The following is an 18,499-nucleotide window of genomic DNA, read 5'->3' on the forward strand; positions in this document are numbered from 1 at the left end:
AATATTTTGTTTTTATGATGATACCTTTTAGGAATCTATTTCACATTCAAGTAAAATGTTTAATACTATGATAAATTAAATACATGCCTACTATTAATTTTCTAACCTCTGAATTTAGGTACAAGTTATGGAAGAGAAATTAAAAGCAGCTAATATTCAAACCAGTGAATCAGAGACAAGGCTGTATAAGAAGTGTCAAGATTTGGAGACCCTCATACAAGAAAAAGATGACATCATTCAAAACTTGGAACTGCAGCTTGAAGAACAGGTTAGGAAGAATTTGATCATCACAGTCTAAATACATGCATTGTGCATAATCTCAAAGGTTAAAAAGAGAGAGCCCACACTGCTAAATTTGGGTCAGAAATCTCACTTATTTGGTCAACTCATGGAGTGTAATCATATTTAAGGGTGAAAGGTACAAGTAAAATGGCATTCTCTTTAAGACGGGGTGATTCCAAGGCCATATCTAACACTTTCTGGATGCGACTGTGCTCCTTAATGTTCAGACTTTTTAGAGTTTGAATGTAGTAGTCAACTTGAAAACATTTGGTTATCAGCAGGCATTTCTGTCTGTAAAATGTTTAAAATAGTTCTTTGCTTTAGATTTTTAGGGTGTTGGAAATATTTATGGAACATTGTGTTTTAAAGGTATGTTGAATGCTGTGAATCCTATTTAAAAATGTATACACTGTTTTTAAGCCACTTTGTTGAGATCAAGTTAGTTTTTAGTTTATTTTAAAATTTTATTAGGAAAAATCTGCATTAAGGTAATTTGCTTAAATTATCATTTGGCATCATTTAAATATGACCATTATGAAATTATTAAATATGTCAAATTGTTTTTTATCATCAGCATTTTTTTTTTCATTTCTCAGAGGATCAGTATTTCTTTAGGTCAGTGGTTTCCAACTTTTCACCACCTCCCAACTCCCACCCACCGTGATTTATATGACAGTCACATTCTCTTAGTTTTGTGAGCATAACCACATTTTAAGGTTGGTAAATGTGAGCTACATTTTTTAAATTTTTTTTCTGGATCTTTAAAAATTTGCATGTAAAAATAAAATAATATATATTAAAAATAAAAACTTATGTTTGAGGGGAAAACGAATCATCTTCAGAAGAGATTCTGATTTTCCTTTCCCTAACCTGGTTGACCCCTCTCCTACTGTTCTAAACCCTAGATCATTTCCAGAAATCATTTATTTTGCTGATAAATTCAGTGGGTGGATTTCAGTATATGATCTTTCAGAGAAAGAGGATAGCAGTTGTTAAAACTAGTAATATTTGCAATATATGCCTTTGTCGTTTATTATTACATCTGTTGGACATGGTTTTCATTTTTTACCCTATTTGGTAATTTGAAGGTAGATGTATTACTTGGAAACAGGTTTTAAGTGGATTTGTCTTTTGTATTTACAATGTAACATTTCCAGATGTAACGTTTATGAGGTAATCATTTCCATGAGCCTATGTTTGAACTAAATACACTGCTAATGTTATTTCAGAAACAAATAAGGATACAAGAAGCTAAAATAATAGAAGAGAAAGCAGCTAAAATCAAAGAATGGGTAACACTTAAATTAAATGAGGTATTTATTGCTCTCTATATTTTGTGTTTTCTTTTTTTTTTATTTTGTGTTTTCTTTACCTTTTACTTCCTTTGAATAGATAAGCCATCAGAATATCTGATCATTTGAATGAAACAAAATTCTGATCAGTTGGTGGTGCTGCTGTCTTTTGGTAAATGTGAGATAGGTAGCTTTCATTTTTATGTCCAGTATATTTCTACAATTAAAAATACTGATAAACTCCTAGTAAGTAGTATAAGTAGCCTCATTCTCATTAGTTGATTTTAGCTCTAATTAGTTAATTTTAAATAATTATAGAACATATGTGTATATCATAAGATTAATGTGTTCAGTATCTTGAGAAGTACACATTGGTTTATATGGCAGATTAAATGATGAAATAATTTGGTTTAAAATAATTTTACAGTGGGAAAGGCATACAGGCTGAAAATATTTGAAACTCTCAGTTCTAGAAAAAATAAATATCAAAGCCATAATTATCTAGGCTATCTAGGCTAGTTATCTAGATGATAAATTCATCTGATATTTGCTCATCATTTCTTTGTATTTTGATTACATGCAATTAGGTATTAACATCTTCAAAATATTATAATTTACTAACACATGTTAGAAAAGTTATTCCTATATAAAAGGATACCATTATATCTTTTCAGCTGGAATTAGAAAATCAGAATCTTCGTTTGATCAACCAAAACCAAACTGAAGAGATAAGAACAATACAGTCAAAACTACAAGGTATGAATATTTTGACTAAGACAGGTTAGTTGGGTTTATTAGGCTACATAGAATTTTGCTGTTGAGCACTTGAAATATGCCTCACACAACCAATGAACTAAATTTTAGGTTTTATTTAATTTGAGTAGGTTTTAATTCAAATAACCACATGTTCACATTAGACAGCACAGCTGGACAATTGCAAATAACCCAAAGGGGGTAACAGTAATTTGAATGTTTAATTTCAGGTATGTTTGCTTTAAAAAACTCGGTTATTTTATTTTCTATTTTCACTTGTATTGTGGTGATCAGTAGTGAGTAAAATTCTTACAGCCTGAATATTTTCAGCAGAATTTTGTAATATGAATAATAAACTCTTAGCACTTTCCCATGCTTAGGGTCACTTTCTTTTCAGCATCAAAGCCTAAAAATGAGTGATAGGGTTAGAGGTAGAGATTTACTTAGTAACTCAAGTGCATACTGAGCTGAAGACAAGGGTTTTTAGATCTTGGCCACTATAGTAGTTCTCAAGCTTATTTAGCAATAGAACTCTTTTTAAAACAGTATTTATTTTCCTGTAGAAGCTTAAGAGATAAAACAGGTGAAAGTGGTTTTGTGTGACAGATCCAGAGTTCTGCAGCTCAGCATTACCCATGCCTCTTATTATACCCACTGTGACAGTTCCAAAAAGCCCTGAGGTTTCATAGAATGCATTGGAAAAATACTGGCATGGTAGAAAGTGCATGGACTTTTTTTTTTTTAATTATTTATTTATTTATTTTTAGACTTTGAAGTCAACTTTAATGCCCTACAGTTTAATAACTGTGTCATATTCTCAGATTTTTTTTTTTTTTACACAACAGTGAAGTAATGGTAGTAGTACCTTCCTGGTTTCATGATAGTTTGTTGATTTTAAGACACATGAGAGCATTTTGTCTACTGCACGTTCATACTTATTGCTGTCATTTTGTAAAGGAAAAAGCTCCTGTTTTCCTTTTTCCTCAATACTTCTGATGTCAGATATGTGCGAGTTTTTACCACACAAAGCAATTCTCCAATTCCCAGAGGACACTGACTGGTTGCCTTTCAAATTTAACTCAGTTCTGACATTATCTACTTGAGGTTGGCATCAGATTCCACAGGTTACAAGTTTGGTCCCACAAAGCTACCCCCGCCCCATCACAACTTCATACACCGCTTCAAACACTGTTGTAATGATCAGTTCTCAACCTGCTTCTGGCCAACTGGCTATAAATCAGAGGTTTCCATCACACACACACACGACTGATAATTTGCTAGAGCAGCCCACAGAACTCGGGTAAACATTTTCTTACGAGGGGCACCTGGGTGGCTCGGTTGTTGAGCATCTGCCTTTGGCTCAGGTCATGATCTTGGGGTCCTGGGATTGAGTCTCACATCAGGTTCCCCACAGAGAGGCTGCTTCTCCCTCTGCCTGTGTCTCTGCCTCTCTCTCTGTGTCTCTCATGAATAAATAATAAAATATATATTTTTAAAGATTTTATTTATTTATTCATGAGAGACACAGAGTGAGAGAGAGGCAGAGACACAGGCAGAGGGAGAAGCAGGCTCCATGCCGGAGCCTGACATGGGACTCGATCCCAGGTCTCCGGGATCAGGCCCTGGACTGAAGGCGGTGCTAAACCGCTGAGCCACCAGGGCTGTCCCAATAATAAAATATTTTTAAAAAACAAAACAAAACAGTTTACTTACTAGATTTTTGGTTTATTACAAAGGCTCTAACTCAGGAACAGCCAAAATGGAAGCAATACAGAGGGTGAGATATGGAGAAGGGGCACAGAGCTTCTATGCTCTCTCCGAGCACACCACCCTCCCATCACCTCCATACATTCACTGAACTGGAAGCCTATCCTTTTGGGTTTTTATGGAGAGTCCATTATATAGGCTTGACTGACTAAATCATTAGCCTTGGTGATTAAGTCAGTTTTCAACTCTCCCTTCTCCTAAGTTCAGAAGTAGCGGGGTGGAGGATGAGGCTAAAGTTCCAGTCCTCTAACCACAGGGTTGGTTCCCCTGGCAACCAGCCCCCACCCTGAGGCTGTCTAGGGGCTTTCCAAAAATCACCTCATCAACATAAACTCAGATGTGGTTGAAAAGGGCTAGTTATGAAAACATAAGATACTTTTATCGCTTTTACCACTTAGGAAATTCCAAAGATTTTAGGAGCTATGTGCCCGGAACCATGTAGTTCTTATATCACATACTTCCTCCACCTATATGATGAAAAATTAATATCCACACAGTTGATCTAGAATTCCATACTTACATATGGAATCATTGACATAAATTGAATGTACTAAGTCCACTCTGAAAGGCTGTTATTTTATCTGATATTCTTAGCTTGCAATTCTAGTCTTCATTGGCAGTCTGTTAGGTCTTGTACACTAAGGGATTATGAATCTTTGGAGCCTAGACGTAGGCTGGAGAAGAATAGGTACAATTATGTAGATATAATTTAGTACTTTAAAAATGTATATCCATATATATGATTATTAAAATACTGTGGATTAGTTCTGTGAGAGATAACATAAAAATAGTAAAAGATACACCTAAAGGAATATACTGTGTAAAGATTTTTCTTATGCTCTATTCAGTTATCAGCTGCTATTTAATTTACTCCTTTGGTGTTTTCCCAGAGTTAATTAAAAATTTAATTTGGGGGAAACCTGTGTGGCTCAACGGTTGGGTGCCTGCCTTCGGCTCAGGTCATGATCCCGGGATCCAGGATTGAGTCTGACATCAGGCTCCCTATGGGGAACCTGCTTCTCCCTCTGACTATGTCTCTGCCTCTCTCTCTCAGTCTGTGTCTCTCATGAATAAATAAATAAATCTTTTAAAAAAGAAGAATTTAATTTCGGAGGTAGGGTTTCTTTTTCTCTCTCTTTTTTTTTCTTCGAGATTTTATTTATCTATCTGAGAGAGAGTGAAAGAGCACAAGCGGGAGGGAGGAGCAAGGTCCCACTGAGCAGGGAGCCCAATGTGGGGCTCAACCCCAGGACCCTGAGATCATGACCTGAGCCAAAGGCAGGTGCTTAACTGATTGAGTCACCCAGGTGCCCCTGGGGAACTTTTCTTACTATCACTGGGATCTCTATGCTTTTACAGATTTTATTTATTTATTTTAGAGAGAGAAAGAGAGAGAGCTGGGGGAATGGGTAAGGGGTAGGCACAGGGAGAGGGGAGAGCATCTTTTTTTTTTCTTTTTTTTTAAGATTTTATTTCTTTATTCATGAGAACCACAGAGAGGCAGAGACAGAGGCAGAGGGATAAGCAGACTCCATGCAGGGAGCCTGATGTGGGACTGGATCCTGAGACCTTGGGATCACGCCCCAAGCCAAAGGCAGATGCTCAACCGCTGAGCCATCCAGGCGTTCTGAGAGGAGAGCATCTTAAGAAGACTCCTTAAGTCTGCCCAATGTGGGCTTGATTCCAGGACTCTGATATCATGACCTGAGCCAAAATAAGAGTTAGACACTTAACCAATTGCACCACCCAGGCGCCCCCTCCATGGTTTTAATCTTGCAAGCAGGTATGTTACAACTCTTTCAAGATTGGTTAAACCCACGATTAATCATGACTCAAGCTATCTAAATTCTCTATCTAGAAGCTGTCCCCTCCCCTTTTTTTCTCTAAAGAAGTGATGAAGGCCCTCCATATTGTGGTCATCCATAGATCAAGCACCTCCATTGGCTGTTATGGGAGAAGCAAACTGAAAAGTAAGATAGCAAAAGTTAGTACAGTGATCATGTGATATTTTCCCCAATGATGATATAATTTCCTTTGGTTGTCTTGGCAATCAGGACCTCAATCCCTCTTCTCTCACCATTAGCAGCATTGCTGCTCAATCAAATTTTGCCAGTTCTTGACTGATATTTACCAGTATATGATTTTGCAAGAAGCTATAATCCTTTACTTGTCTACAATCTGTTTTTTTATTTGTTTATGGTTTTGTTTTTATTTAAGAACTACTTTCAAAGGGATTAGATATTCTCTCTACAGTTAAAAAATACTTAGAACATTCAAAATATATAAACAGATTTAAACATTAGCATGTGATACTAGACATTGAGGGGTCCATGTTACTAGACATCAATAAAGATAAACTTCATGCTTTTTTCTGTCATAAGCCGTGATTTGTCCAGATTTTTATACACTTTGGTTCTATGTTTAGTAAACTTATAAAAAATTCAGATCTTGGTTTTGATGAATGATGTTACAGAAGTTCAAGGAAAGAAGTCATCCTCTGTCTCCACACCAAAGCTTTCGGAAGGCCAGCGCCTAAGCAGTTTGACCTTTGGATGCTTTTTATCCCGAGCAAGGAGCCCTCCTCAAGTAGTAAAATCTGAGGAAATGAGCAAGATATCATCCAAAGAACCTGAGTTCACAGAGGGAAAAGACATAGAAGGTATTTATGGACTAGAGGAATTTACTTTGACATTTTTTTTTTTAAAGGAAAAATCAGGGATCCCTGGGTGGCGCAGCGGTTTAGCGCCTGCCTTTGGCCCAGGGCGCAATCCTGGAGACCCAGGATCGAATCCCACGTCGGGGCTCCCTGCATGGAGCCTGCTTTTCCCTCTGCCTGTGTCTCTGCCTCTCTCTCTCTCTCTCTCTCTCTCTCTGTGTGTGACTATCATGAATAAATAAATAAAATCTTTAAAATAAATAAAATAAAATAAAAATAAAAATAAAAGGAAAAATCATTTACTAAGATTCATCCAAATACTGTTTAATTTTCCTTGTTTTTTTTTCTTAACAAGTTGATGTTTATAAAAATATTTTTAAAGAGCAAAATCCAGCCTTTAATTTGTATAATTAGTTATCTTGTGTGTGTTTTTTTTTTGAGAGTCTTTGACAAGGAAGCATAGAAGAGACTGATTTTCCCCCCTTGATACTTTTTCCTGCAGTAGATAGCAGCGATATTAAAAATTAAAAAGTTCACCTTTGTACTCACAAGGTACTTGTTTTAGCTGCACATCCCATTAGAATGATGAACTATTATTTACTTAAAATATTTAAAAATTACCTGATATCAAATACAAAGTTAAATATGGCATAGCAAACTTATAAAGAAAAAGAACTCCAGGGGGACAGTTTAGTAAATGCTTTGATTTTTCCCTTTTTGGTTTTGCTTCAGAGAGGAAAATATTAGCATAGATGTTTAAAGTCCTGGACCGGCGTGCAGATTTCTACCCTTCTTTTATTCATAAAGCCCCTTTAAAATTTGCTCTGTTGTACAGTTCCTGACTTTGCCACCTGTAGTGTGACTTTGCCCAAATATTTTAGAAAGGCTTGAATTTGCATCATCTCTGTTTTCAGCTCCTGCTTCCTTCCTCCAAAGGAGAAAAACTATAGCCCTAAAAGCTGGCTCTATGCTTGGTTGTAAAATCCTGAAAACTATATAATGTTGTTCCAATTGGAATTCACCTTTGCTACTTGCTTTTATGCTGTTAGTTGCATTTTTTTTTTCCTTTTTCAAGAAGTCATTTTAATTTCCCTTCCACTTTCTGTCAGTTGAATATAGCTCGGTATAGCTGAGATTGCCTATCCTGAAGCTCTGGCTCCCTTGCAAATTTAACAAATTGCTCAATACCAAATCATAGAATTTATTTGTTCAGCCTCTATTTCCTTTTTATGAAGATCATATCTAGGTTTTAAAAGTTTCTCTTGTAGTCTTTACAGATCATACAAATTTTTAGATTGCTGTTTATGAAGCCAGTGGTTCATTCTGTTAATTATATTAAAAAAATAGGCCATATTGAAAGACTTTTTTTTTTAAAGATTTTATTTATTTATTCATGAAAGACAGAGAGAGAGAGAGGCAGAGACACAGGCAGAGGGAGAAGTAGGCTCCATGCAGGGAGCCCAACATGGGACTCGATCCCAGGTCTCCAGGATTGCGCCCTGGGCTGAAGGCAGGCGCTAAACTGCTGAGCCACCGGGCTGCCCGAAAGACATTGTTAAAGAGCATTATTCTTGTTATAAAACACATTCATGGATATGAATTAACCAAAAGTAGAATGAAGAAGGCTTTCCTGTGTTTATGTTTCTTCATGGCTTTGCATATTTCATATATTGAAACTTGGGAACAATGTTTTTTTTTAACTATAGCTTTATATTTATTATGTTTAAATTTTCTTATGATAATTTTGAAATTTAGTTGAAAGAGGGCTGTCATTCTCTTTGCTTTAAAATAGAATTAGTGGGCAGCCCAGGTGGCTCAGTGGTTTAGTGCCGCCTTCAGCCCAGGGCGTTATCCTGGAAATCCAGGATCGAGTCCCACATCAGGCTCCCTACATGGAGTCTGCTTCTCCCTCTCCCTGTGTCTCTGCCTCTCTCTCTCTCTCTCTCTCTCCTCATCAATAAATAAATAAAATCTTAAAAAAAATAAAATAGAATAGAATTAGTGGTATTCTTTGATATTTCTTTGATAGAGTTGCCCTGTTTCACATTTTGCTTTTTCATTTTAAACTGTTGTCAGTTTCCTTTTCCCCAACATTTTTCTTTGTTAAAAAAAAAAAGTGTTAGGGCTCATATTTTATATTAAAGCTTACAGTTTTCAAAGTTGGATTTAAAGGGGATCCCTGGGTGGCTTAACGGTGTCTCTGCCTGTGTCTGCCTCTCTCTCTCTCTCTAATGAATAAATGAATTAAAAAATCTTAAAAAAAAAAAAGTTGGGTTTAAACAAGACACACAACTAAGAAAGGATAATGTAAATTAACTTTATTTATATGAAAATGCCACTTTTTACAGTGTGGTTTCATAAAGCTTAAATATATAGAAAGCTCAAAATATAGAAAGCTCACATTATCAAAGGCAACATGCTGATATGATGTTACTTTTCTAGAAATGGAAATTCCAGAAAAGTCAGGCGAGAACCAAATTCAAGAAAACAACCGGGGTCAGAGGACATTGCATCAAACCCCTTGTGTCCCAGAACAGAATCAGAATACAAGAACAAGCTTTGCAACAGATGGTGGCACATCTCAGAATTCTGGGGCTCCGGGAAGTGACTGGAGTTCTGATGAGGAAGATGAGAGCAAAGGAAGATCCAAGTGCAGGTACACGTCTACCCTTTCCAGTCACACATCAGAGGAAGGGGTACAGTGCAGCAGGATGGGTAGCGAAGTGTACCTGACAGCATCTGATGACAGCAGTTCTATATTTGAAGAAGAGACTTTCGGCATTAAGAGACTGGAACACAAGAAGCTGTATTCTTGGCAACAGGAGGCACAGTGGAAAGCTCAGAATTGTCCTCTCATAAAGGGAAATTCTGAATCAAGTAAAAAGGAGCATGATAGTTCGTCGGATGAACTGAATAAAAAATTTCAGTCTCAGAGACTGGATTATTCATCTTCGTCTAGTGAGGCCAACACCCCCAGCCCTATTTTGACTCCAGCTTTGACTCCCAAGCATCCTAACTCACTCCCTGGAAGAGGCACACAATTAGCATCTTCATCATACCTGCCGCCCCCAAAGTTAAGGATTCCTAATGTTTTCAGTATAAGTGTGGCGCTAGCCAAAAGGCACTTAAGTCAACCACAGTTAAGCTCTGATAGGATGTTTGGCACAAATAGAAACGCTATAAGCATGATACGGCCGCTCAGACCTCAGGAAACAGACCTTGACCTGGTTGATGATGACAGTACAGACATTTTAGAGAATATGGACACCAGTTGTGATGATGGATTGTTTTCCTACGACTCCCTGGAATCCCCGTGCTCCGATGACCAGGAAACCTGCGACGTGGCCAAGAAGCCGGCGTGCAGCAAACCGCCTACCCCGCCGCTGCACCGGTTTCCCTCTTGGGTAAATGATACTGCTGTGTGCGACCCTCGCACGCTGCTTTTTAACTAATGTCCACTTTCAGGTTTTACTTTACTTCTTTTCAGACCCAGATTGTTCTGAAAAGTCTCAGTTTTCAGAATACCATTTCCCCTTCTCTTTTGCCACTGAGTTCTGAGTCAGTTGAGAATAAGAGAAGGTGAAGATGGGTGGGAGATGAATATATTATCTTTATAAACTCAGAAAACTGATTTTAGAGAATTGCTGGGCAGATGACCTTTCCAATACTGAACTCAAAATTCTCTAGATTTATAAACCAGTCTCAGAGGCTTCTTGAGGAGAGGCCTGCCCGTCCAAAATAGCTCACAGCCCAGAGAAAGAACAAATGGGGTTTCCTACATGCCTTTACTTTTCAAGAGAAAAGAGAGAGGAAGGTGCCTGTCTGGTTTCTCCTTCTAAGCCTACTTGTCACAGTAAACCTTTCTTCTTCCTTGGAAGGAGAAATGAATGGTTGGAGAGGGATCTGGAGTGGAAGGAAACACCAAGGGTGTGGAAGAAGGGTGTCTCCTACTTGGGTAACACTTTGGGCAAATTTGGAGCCAGGATACTTAACTCTTATTGGTCATCAGTTTTTGAACTTAATCATTTACTTGATTGATTTAAGAGAAATTTAATTTTACTCTTCATGAGCTTATAAATCCATTGCTTTAACCAAAGGCATCGTCCTATGTATCTAGAATACATTGAAATTTCTTCCATTGAAACATTGACCATTAGGGCATTTGGGTGGCTCAGTCAGTTAAGCATCTACCTTCAGTTCAGGTCATGATCCCGGGGTCCTGGGATCATGTCCTGGGTTGGGCTTCTTTCTCAGCAAGGAATCTGCTTGTCCCTCTGCCTCTCCCCACTGTTCATGCACGCGTGTACGCTCACCCTCTCTCTCAAATAAAATATATAAACAAAATGTTAAATACAAGAGAAACACTGATCATTACTACAGTTGTTAAACCCATCAATTGTGTGATTCTTTATAGGAATATGTACATCACTAGATTAAAAAGCTATTCTTATATTTGAAACAAACTGAAATTATCTGTCTTGTAAGTTTAACTTTTCCTGCACATAGAGATATATAGTTTAACCTTTGACCTCCAGAGAAGCATCTGGGTTGCAGGATTTTTTGGGTTTGGGGGTCATGTTCTGTAATTATTTTTTATTTAGTGACCCATGTGATTATAAGCAAATTAAGGCAACCATGTTTTCCTACTGCAAATTCAGACCTTGAGATGTATCTGCTCTTACTTATTTTTGAAAAAACATTTCATTGCAGTGTCTACATGAGACCGTCTGCAGTTCATTATTAAATTCTGGGTAGCACAAAAAAGTAGACATTATTGGCATGTGAATCTCTGGAATTTCAATTATGTTATCCTTTAGGCAGTGAGGATTCAAAATTTTTGCTTCTTTTATTATGTTGAGATTTTCAGAGATTTAGGTTAGGCTTTTCAAGTTCGCTTTGTTTGGCACACCACTTTCCTACTCTGTTGCCTTTCTGTCCTCAATGTGTCCTCTGAAGCTATTCAATCTTGAAAAAGTAGTATTGCTTTTCAAAAGCCTTCTAGCAGACTGGCCAAGTTTGAGGTTTTATTTCGGTGTTTGTTAGGTATTTTCAGGTTTCAAGGAAAAGAGATGGAGTCCAGTTACCTCAACTTATGAGAGTTTATCATAAGGATTTTTAAGGGTTTATTTGATGGCATAGCCCACCCTTACTGAACTGGACTATCACTCAAAATACAATAGTCACCGTAGTGGGGAAAACACGTGATGTTTCAGCAGCACTTACTGCTTAGAAGCAGGTGATACCCACAGCCCCGGGTCCAGTAGTGGCTTAGCTTGACCTCTCCTGCCTACAGTGACTCTGCTTGTCTCACTCCTAACAGCCCCTCTGTCATGCTTCCAGCTGCCTCTCATCTCCTGCTTATATACACTTTCTATTCCGTATCTCACAATCACGTTCTCAAAGAAACCACATCTGATTCATTCACTCAGCCACTCTCCAAATTAAAGTGTCTCAGATAGCTAGAGACCTCATGCCTGTTACCTAGCAGGACACTGGCTGGCATAGTCCTGAAGAGGACTGCGATCGGCACCTGCTATGCTCTGGTCCAGGCAACTGTGTCCAGCTTAGATGCAGCGCAGAATTCAGCACGTGTTGATGATGTGTTAAGAACAACCTGGAATCCCTTTTCTTACAGAGGGCAGGGCTAATAACCTTTCCAGCACCACTTTCAGAGAGTTCTCTCGAAAAAGAGAAAGCAAAATAACAACCTGCTTTTGGAATAAGACAATATTATAAATTCCATTGCCATTCTCAAATGCACTTTCTGTTTGGCCTCGGGTGTTCCTTCTACTTCATTGAAATGTACATTGAGCTAAGGAGATGATAGCACTTAATGCTACTCTGTGATTTCTGACTTCTAGATTTTTCTCCTTTCTTTCACCATATTCTAGAATAGTAGGATATTAAAGGTAATATTTTATGTGTAGTCAATGATTATGAATGGTTTCTAACCTCATATTACAACCATTCAAGGTTTTCTGGGTTTTTTTTTCTTTAACCATGTTCTAAAATGATATAATACTAAACGTGGTGTTTATGTGTAGTCAATGATTATGAATAAGTTCTCTCTTACTTTTTTCCTATTTCTTCAGAATAATTTAAAATGCCAAGCAAAAACTTGGGAACAAAGTTAAATAATGGAATGACTAATAGATGGAAAATGTCTGCAGTGCTGTTCATGGTGGCATATTTGAGTTGGCACTGATGACAGTTTTATAATAATGCTCTGCTCTAGTGTATATTAAATGAAGAACAAATGAAAAACATGTGTACCGAAAGTAATCATTTCTTTGCTTTTAAATATCCAGTTTAAATCTCTCTTTTATATTAGGAGAGCAGAATTTATGCTGTAGCCAAATCAGGTATTCGAATGTCTGAGGCCTTCAATATGGAGAATGTTAATAAAAGTAAGTGATTTTGCATGCTACCATGTGGATGAACGTTGAAGACATAATGCTAAAGGAAATAAGCCAGTCACGAAAAGATAAATACTGTATGATTCCACTTCTATGAGGGATCTAAAGTTCATAGAAAATTCATAGAAACAGAAGGTGGAAGGGTGGTGACTAGGGCCTGGGTGGCAGTGGTGTGGAGGGGGCATTGCTTAATAATGGGTATAGAGTGTCAGATTTGCAAGATAAAAACATTCTGGAGACCTGATTTACAAGTGCGCATATAATTAACACTAACTGAACTATGCACTTAGAAATGGTTAAGGTGGTAAATTTTATGTGTTTCTTACATATGTTTTTCTTATATTCAAAAAAATGTTTAAAAAAATTATTGATTTTGTATTGCCATTTCACTAGCCAGCAACTTCCTAAACATCTAGTCATAGAATATGTAAAACTTTTAGAATATGTAAAACATAGAATTATGTAAAACTTTTAGAAAATTATTTCTAAGGTTGCTGATTTACATTTTAAAGTTGAAATTCATTGTTACCCAACATAGGGGCACATCTGTGTTGAACTCTGATGTAGAAAGTGCCTCTTTTTGTTTTTGCCTAAAAGAAGATAAAAGAAACTGTGGAGTTTCAGCTGTTTAAAACTGCAGTAATATCCATCTCTGTGTCCTTTTTCCAGCGTTTAAAACACATTCCTTCTTTCTTTCTTCAAAAAAGTTTTAAAGGAGGAATGCATTCCCATATAAAAAGTAAAACCAAATAACAGAGAACTGTCTGGAATAAAAAGATAAATTTTCCTATAGCTCCTTCTCCTAGCCCCCTTCCTATCCAACACTAATCCAAATCTTAGAGGCAAACGTTGATGTTCTGTTTCTTCTCAACAACCTTCTATTCTAGCCATTCAGGAAATTATACTCTAAGCTTACAACATGAGGTTCGCCTGATAAAGTCTTAAGCATGCCAGTATTTTAGCACCACACCATGTCACTAATAGGGCTACGAATAATCGGAGAGTATCTTCAAAGGGTACTGCTCACTGAATCAACAGATGTTTGTACTATTTCTGTCCAGCCTGAGCTGGAGAGAGATGCCTGCCAAAGAAAGAAATAAAAGCTATGATCCTTACTCGCAAAGAGCTTACAGTCTAGTTGGGGAAGTAGCACATGTGAGGAAATAATGAGCCATGGAAGACAGCGTAGCATTCTAAAAGCAGACAATATGAGAACAGTCATGTGTGTTAATCCAGCTTCTCTTTAATTGGAAGTTTTGCTAGCTCACATTCATTGAGAATAGACCTAAGTGCTAGAGAGAAGTTTTTGTTTTTTTGTTTTGTTTTGTTTTGTTTTAAACCACTTTGTTTTCTGTTTCAGATTCTGTTGCTCTGCTCTCCTATACCACATCAGGGCTCTATACCTCTCTGATATACAAGAATATGACAACCCCAGTGTATACAACTTTGAAGGGGGTAAGTCATTATTGTTACTGCTAAACATGTGGCTTTCTTCATGGTGGATCCAGAAAACTGTTTATTCAAGCTCCAGATTCCATTCTTGACATTTTACACAGACTCTCCCTTCATAGGGAGTTTTAGATGTTCACACTAATATATCATAAAAAGAGAAGAAATGGAAAGATCTAGAGAAGATACTTATGCTTCTCAAAGTACTAGAAGTCTACTACTAGTCTAATACTAAACTAGAAGTTTGTTATACCCCATGTGATTTTTCCACCCCCTTCTTGGTGGTTAATTGTTTAAAGAAATATCACTATTAATGATGTGTAGTGGAGATTCCTAATTTGGAAAGATTTTTCCGTCATTGCCTGAATTCCCCCCTCTTACTTGAAGTACTTAATTAAAATAAGCATTGTCAAGTATTAGGGGCCTTATGTTTTCAGGAATCTTTTATATTTGATAAGTGTCTTGCTAATTAGAATCTGGGATTTAACAACATGACTTTGATAATGCCAAAGTATATTCTTACATTCCTTAAAAAAAAATCTTATTCCATGACTTCTGGGAAAACATTTCACATCTAAAAAGAGAGGTGACTTTAGAGATGGACATATATAGGCTGCTGTGCTTTTCTTTAGAAGGCAACCCAAATAAGCAGCAGTCCGTTCCTGGATGACTCCTCTGGGTCAGAGGAAGAAGATAGTTCCAGATCTAGCTCCCGGACTTCAGAGTCAGACACACGCAGTCGGAGCGGACCAGGCAGCCCCAGAGCCATGAAACGAGGTGAGGCATACAAGACAACTCCAAATAAGTCAGCATATTTAATAGGAATTTTATTTCCATAGTAGGATTTTTTAAAAACAAAGTACTTGCTTCGGACCAAAGTGAAAAGAGAATTAGCCAGGACTAAGATGCTTATATTCTGGTCCTAATTCTCTTCTTAATTCTTTCTGTGATTCCACTCAAGCAAGCCACATGATCTTTTTTTTTTTTTTAACCTTATCTCTTACAGAAGAGAGAGATCACTTTATTATGGGAATAGAGTGAGATAATTGGCCAAAATGATGTTTCTCTTTTACAATCGGTGTGTGGCATTTTGGATAATAATGGGATAGACTTATTTCAGCTAAATTTGTTACTCTGCTAAGTGGCAAAGAAAATACACCTAAAAACTTGATAGTTAGTCTGATATTAAGATGAAAACCAACAAAAACTTTACTTTGGGCAGGTCTATGATTTTTAGTGGATTTTAGAGACATTTTTGGCATAGGTAGAGGTTATAGACATAATCATACAAAATGACACATGTAATTTACAAAAAGCCTTTAATGCACTGTACTTTTTGGCCTTCAAACCATGTTCCATGGAGCCCCCTAGGTAATCCTCAACCCCTCAACTTCAATTGGAGCTGCTCAATTTTCATAGGCTTAGTAATTTGGGTTTCCACTGGCCTCTTTTCTACCTCGGCCCCCCAACAGCCAGAATCCAGTTATATCACACTTTTGCCCGAAACACTGCTAAGACTCTTAATGGTTCTCAGGTGTTATGGGACTCATGTCTTTGATCTCTTCTTTCTCCTCCTTTACTCAGCTCTGGCCACACTGACCCTCTTCCTGTTCCAAGGACATAACCAGGGATGCTTTTATTTCAGGACCTTCTACTGATTGTTTCCTCTACCCAGTATTCTTCCCCCCAGATGGCACATACACCATGCTTTGCTGAAACACTGCCTTCTCAGGGAGATCCACCCCAAGCACACCATTCAAATCGCAATCCCTTCCTCTTCTCCAACTACTAGCTCTTTTAACTCCCTCTAGTCTGCCCTATATTGTATTTTTTCATAGCACTTACTGCCTATTTTTTGTCTATCTCCACTGACTAGAATCTATGTTCCACAAAAGCAGAGGTTTTCCTGTTTTGTGGTCTGCTCAATCCTTAGCACCCAGGAGAGTGCGTAGCACACTGGCTCTGGAGCAGGGCGCCTTATATTTGCACTCCACCATTGCTCCTGCTTAGCCATTTGACTTCGGACAAATGTTTTTTTTGTTTTTTAAAGATTTTATTTATTTATTCATGAGAGACAGAGAGAGAGGCAGAGACACAGGCAGAGGGAGAAGCAGGCTCCACGCAGGGAGCCCAATTCAGGACTCGATCCTGGGACTCCAGGATCATGCCCTGGGTCAAAGGCGGGTGCCAAACTGCTGAGCCACCCAGGGATCCCCCGGACAAATGTTTTAATTTAATCTCTGGACCTTAGTCTCCTTAGAGAATGAAGGCCTTAATCAAGACGATCTCTGAGGTCCCTTACAAATCTAAATTCCTGTTATTCGATGAAAAATAAAGTTATCATTCTTGTCATGACTGTTACTTGTCTTAGTCGAATAAACAAGAATAAAGATATAGTGACATTGCCCTAACAAGTCCCTTAAATGTTAATAAACATTTGAAAAAATTGCCAGATGCTGCAACAAATAATGATGTAAGTCCTTGATTTTTTTTTTAAGATTTTATTTATTTATTAATGAGAGACACAGATAGAGAGAGGTAGAGACACAGGCAGAGGGAGAAGCAGGCCCCATGCAGGGAGCCTGATGTGGGACTTGATCCCGGATCTCTGGGATCACACCCTGGGCTGAAGGCGGCGCTAAACCCCTGAGCCACCTGGACTGCCCAGTCCTTGATTTTATTATATGGAAAATCTATAATTGTAGTGACCCTGCAAATGTGGCTTGCAACTTGTAAGTCATTTTCTGAAAAAGGCAAGTGAATTATTGTGAAAATGTTCCCGTGAATTTTACTTTGTAGCTGCTGGCAAATCAAATAGTCTGTTTATATCTTTAAGTCTTACTGCTTTTCTTTCACAAAAAGATTTTAAAAATTTACAAACTGGTAGTATTTGACATATGAAAAATACTACTAAAGTTCTGAAGTTCTTTTTGATGTGAATTACTTTAAAAGTGATTACAAAAACTAAGTGGTCTAAAATGAGATTACAAAAAAAAAATAAAAAAATAAAATGAGATTACACAAATCTTGATAAATTAAAATCAAACATGTGTTTACTTACATATGTCAATATGTAAATACACATTTTTAATCCTTAATGAAAGATACATTAGTATTTTTGTGTATGTTTTATATATGTTTACATATTGCACAGTTTATGTAAAATTAGCTGTGCTTGTAATCATATCAAAGTATTTATTTTCCTGTGACTTCCTTGGAGGTTTGCATGATAATCCTTACCCTTTAGTTCTGTTTTCTGCTCTAAAAGTTCTTTATGGTGAAAGGTATGAAAATAAGCCTTCCTAGTAAGGCTTGTGATGTTGGAATAGCTGTATTCCTTAAGAGAACTCACAGCTGGCGTTTGGACTACCTGATTATTAAATGTTGAATTGATTTATTTCTTTATTCATTTAGGTGTATCTCTCTCTTCAGTGGCTTCTGAAAGTGATTATGCCATTCCTCCAGATGCTTACTCCACAGACACAGAGTACTCACAGCCAGAGCAGAAGCTCCCTAAAACTTGCTCATCATCCAGTGATAACGGGAAAAATGTAAACACTGAATCAGATTTTATAAACAAAACAAAACATTAATGAATCTTGTTAGTTTGAGCCTCTAAAAGGAAACTTAAATTTTAAAATTTTTATTTAATTAGGAACCACTGGAAAAATCTGGCTATTTATTAAAAATGAGTGGTAAAGTCAAGACTTGGAAGAGGAGATGGTTTGTTCTTAAAGGTGGTGAATTACTTTACTATAAATCTCCGGTGAGTGTGAAGTGCTTACTCTGTAGAACTGAATTCCTCAAACTGTAAATCAAACTTCTGATTCATTTTCTCCCCTGTAATGCAATTAATTATACAAAGCATTTCTTACTATTACTGT

The 18,499-nt window shown here is 37.2% G+C and overlaps 1 protein-coding gene across 3 annotated transcripts in view; it reads left to right on the forward strand.

The window, feature by feature from the left end:
- The window catches only part of PLEKHH2 (pleckstrin homology, MyTH4 and FERM domain containing H2), a 110,818-nt gene that overhangs the window by 36,987 nt on the left and 55,332 nt on the right, over positions 1 to 18,499 (forward strand). For 2 of the 3 annotated variants that reach the window (XM_072742617.1, XM_072742618.1), the window contains exons 4-13: positions 119 to 268; positions 1,512 to 1,595; positions 2,249 to 2,330; positions 6,568 to 6,753; positions 9,193 to 10,154; positions 13,082 to 13,157; positions 14,527 to 14,621; positions 15,248 to 15,392; positions 18,030 to 18,166; positions 18,271 to 18,381. In XM_072742617.1, the coding sequence (XP_072598718.1) occupies positions 119 to 268; positions 1,512 to 1,595; positions 2,249 to 2,330; positions 6,568 to 6,753; positions 9,193 to 10,154; positions 13,082 to 13,157; positions 14,527 to 14,621; positions 15,248 to 15,392; positions 18,030 to 18,166; positions 18,271 to 18,381 (2,028 nt within the window). The remainder of the gene's footprint in view (positions 1 to 118; positions 269 to 1,511; positions 1,596 to 2,248; positions 2,331 to 6,567; positions 6,754 to 9,192; positions 10,155 to 13,081; positions 13,158 to 14,526; positions 14,622 to 15,247; positions 15,393 to 18,029; positions 18,167 to 18,270; positions 18,382 to 18,499) is intronic. The other variant, XM_072742619.1, reaches the window with a different exon arrangement.

This window comes from Vulpes vulpes, chromosome 16 (genome assembly GCF_048418805.1).
Source record: "Vulpes vulpes isolate BD-2025 chromosome 16, VulVul3, whole genome shotgun sequence".
Taxonomy (NCBI): Eukaryota; Metazoa; Chordata; class Mammalia; order Carnivora; family Canidae; genus Vulpes; species Vulpes vulpes.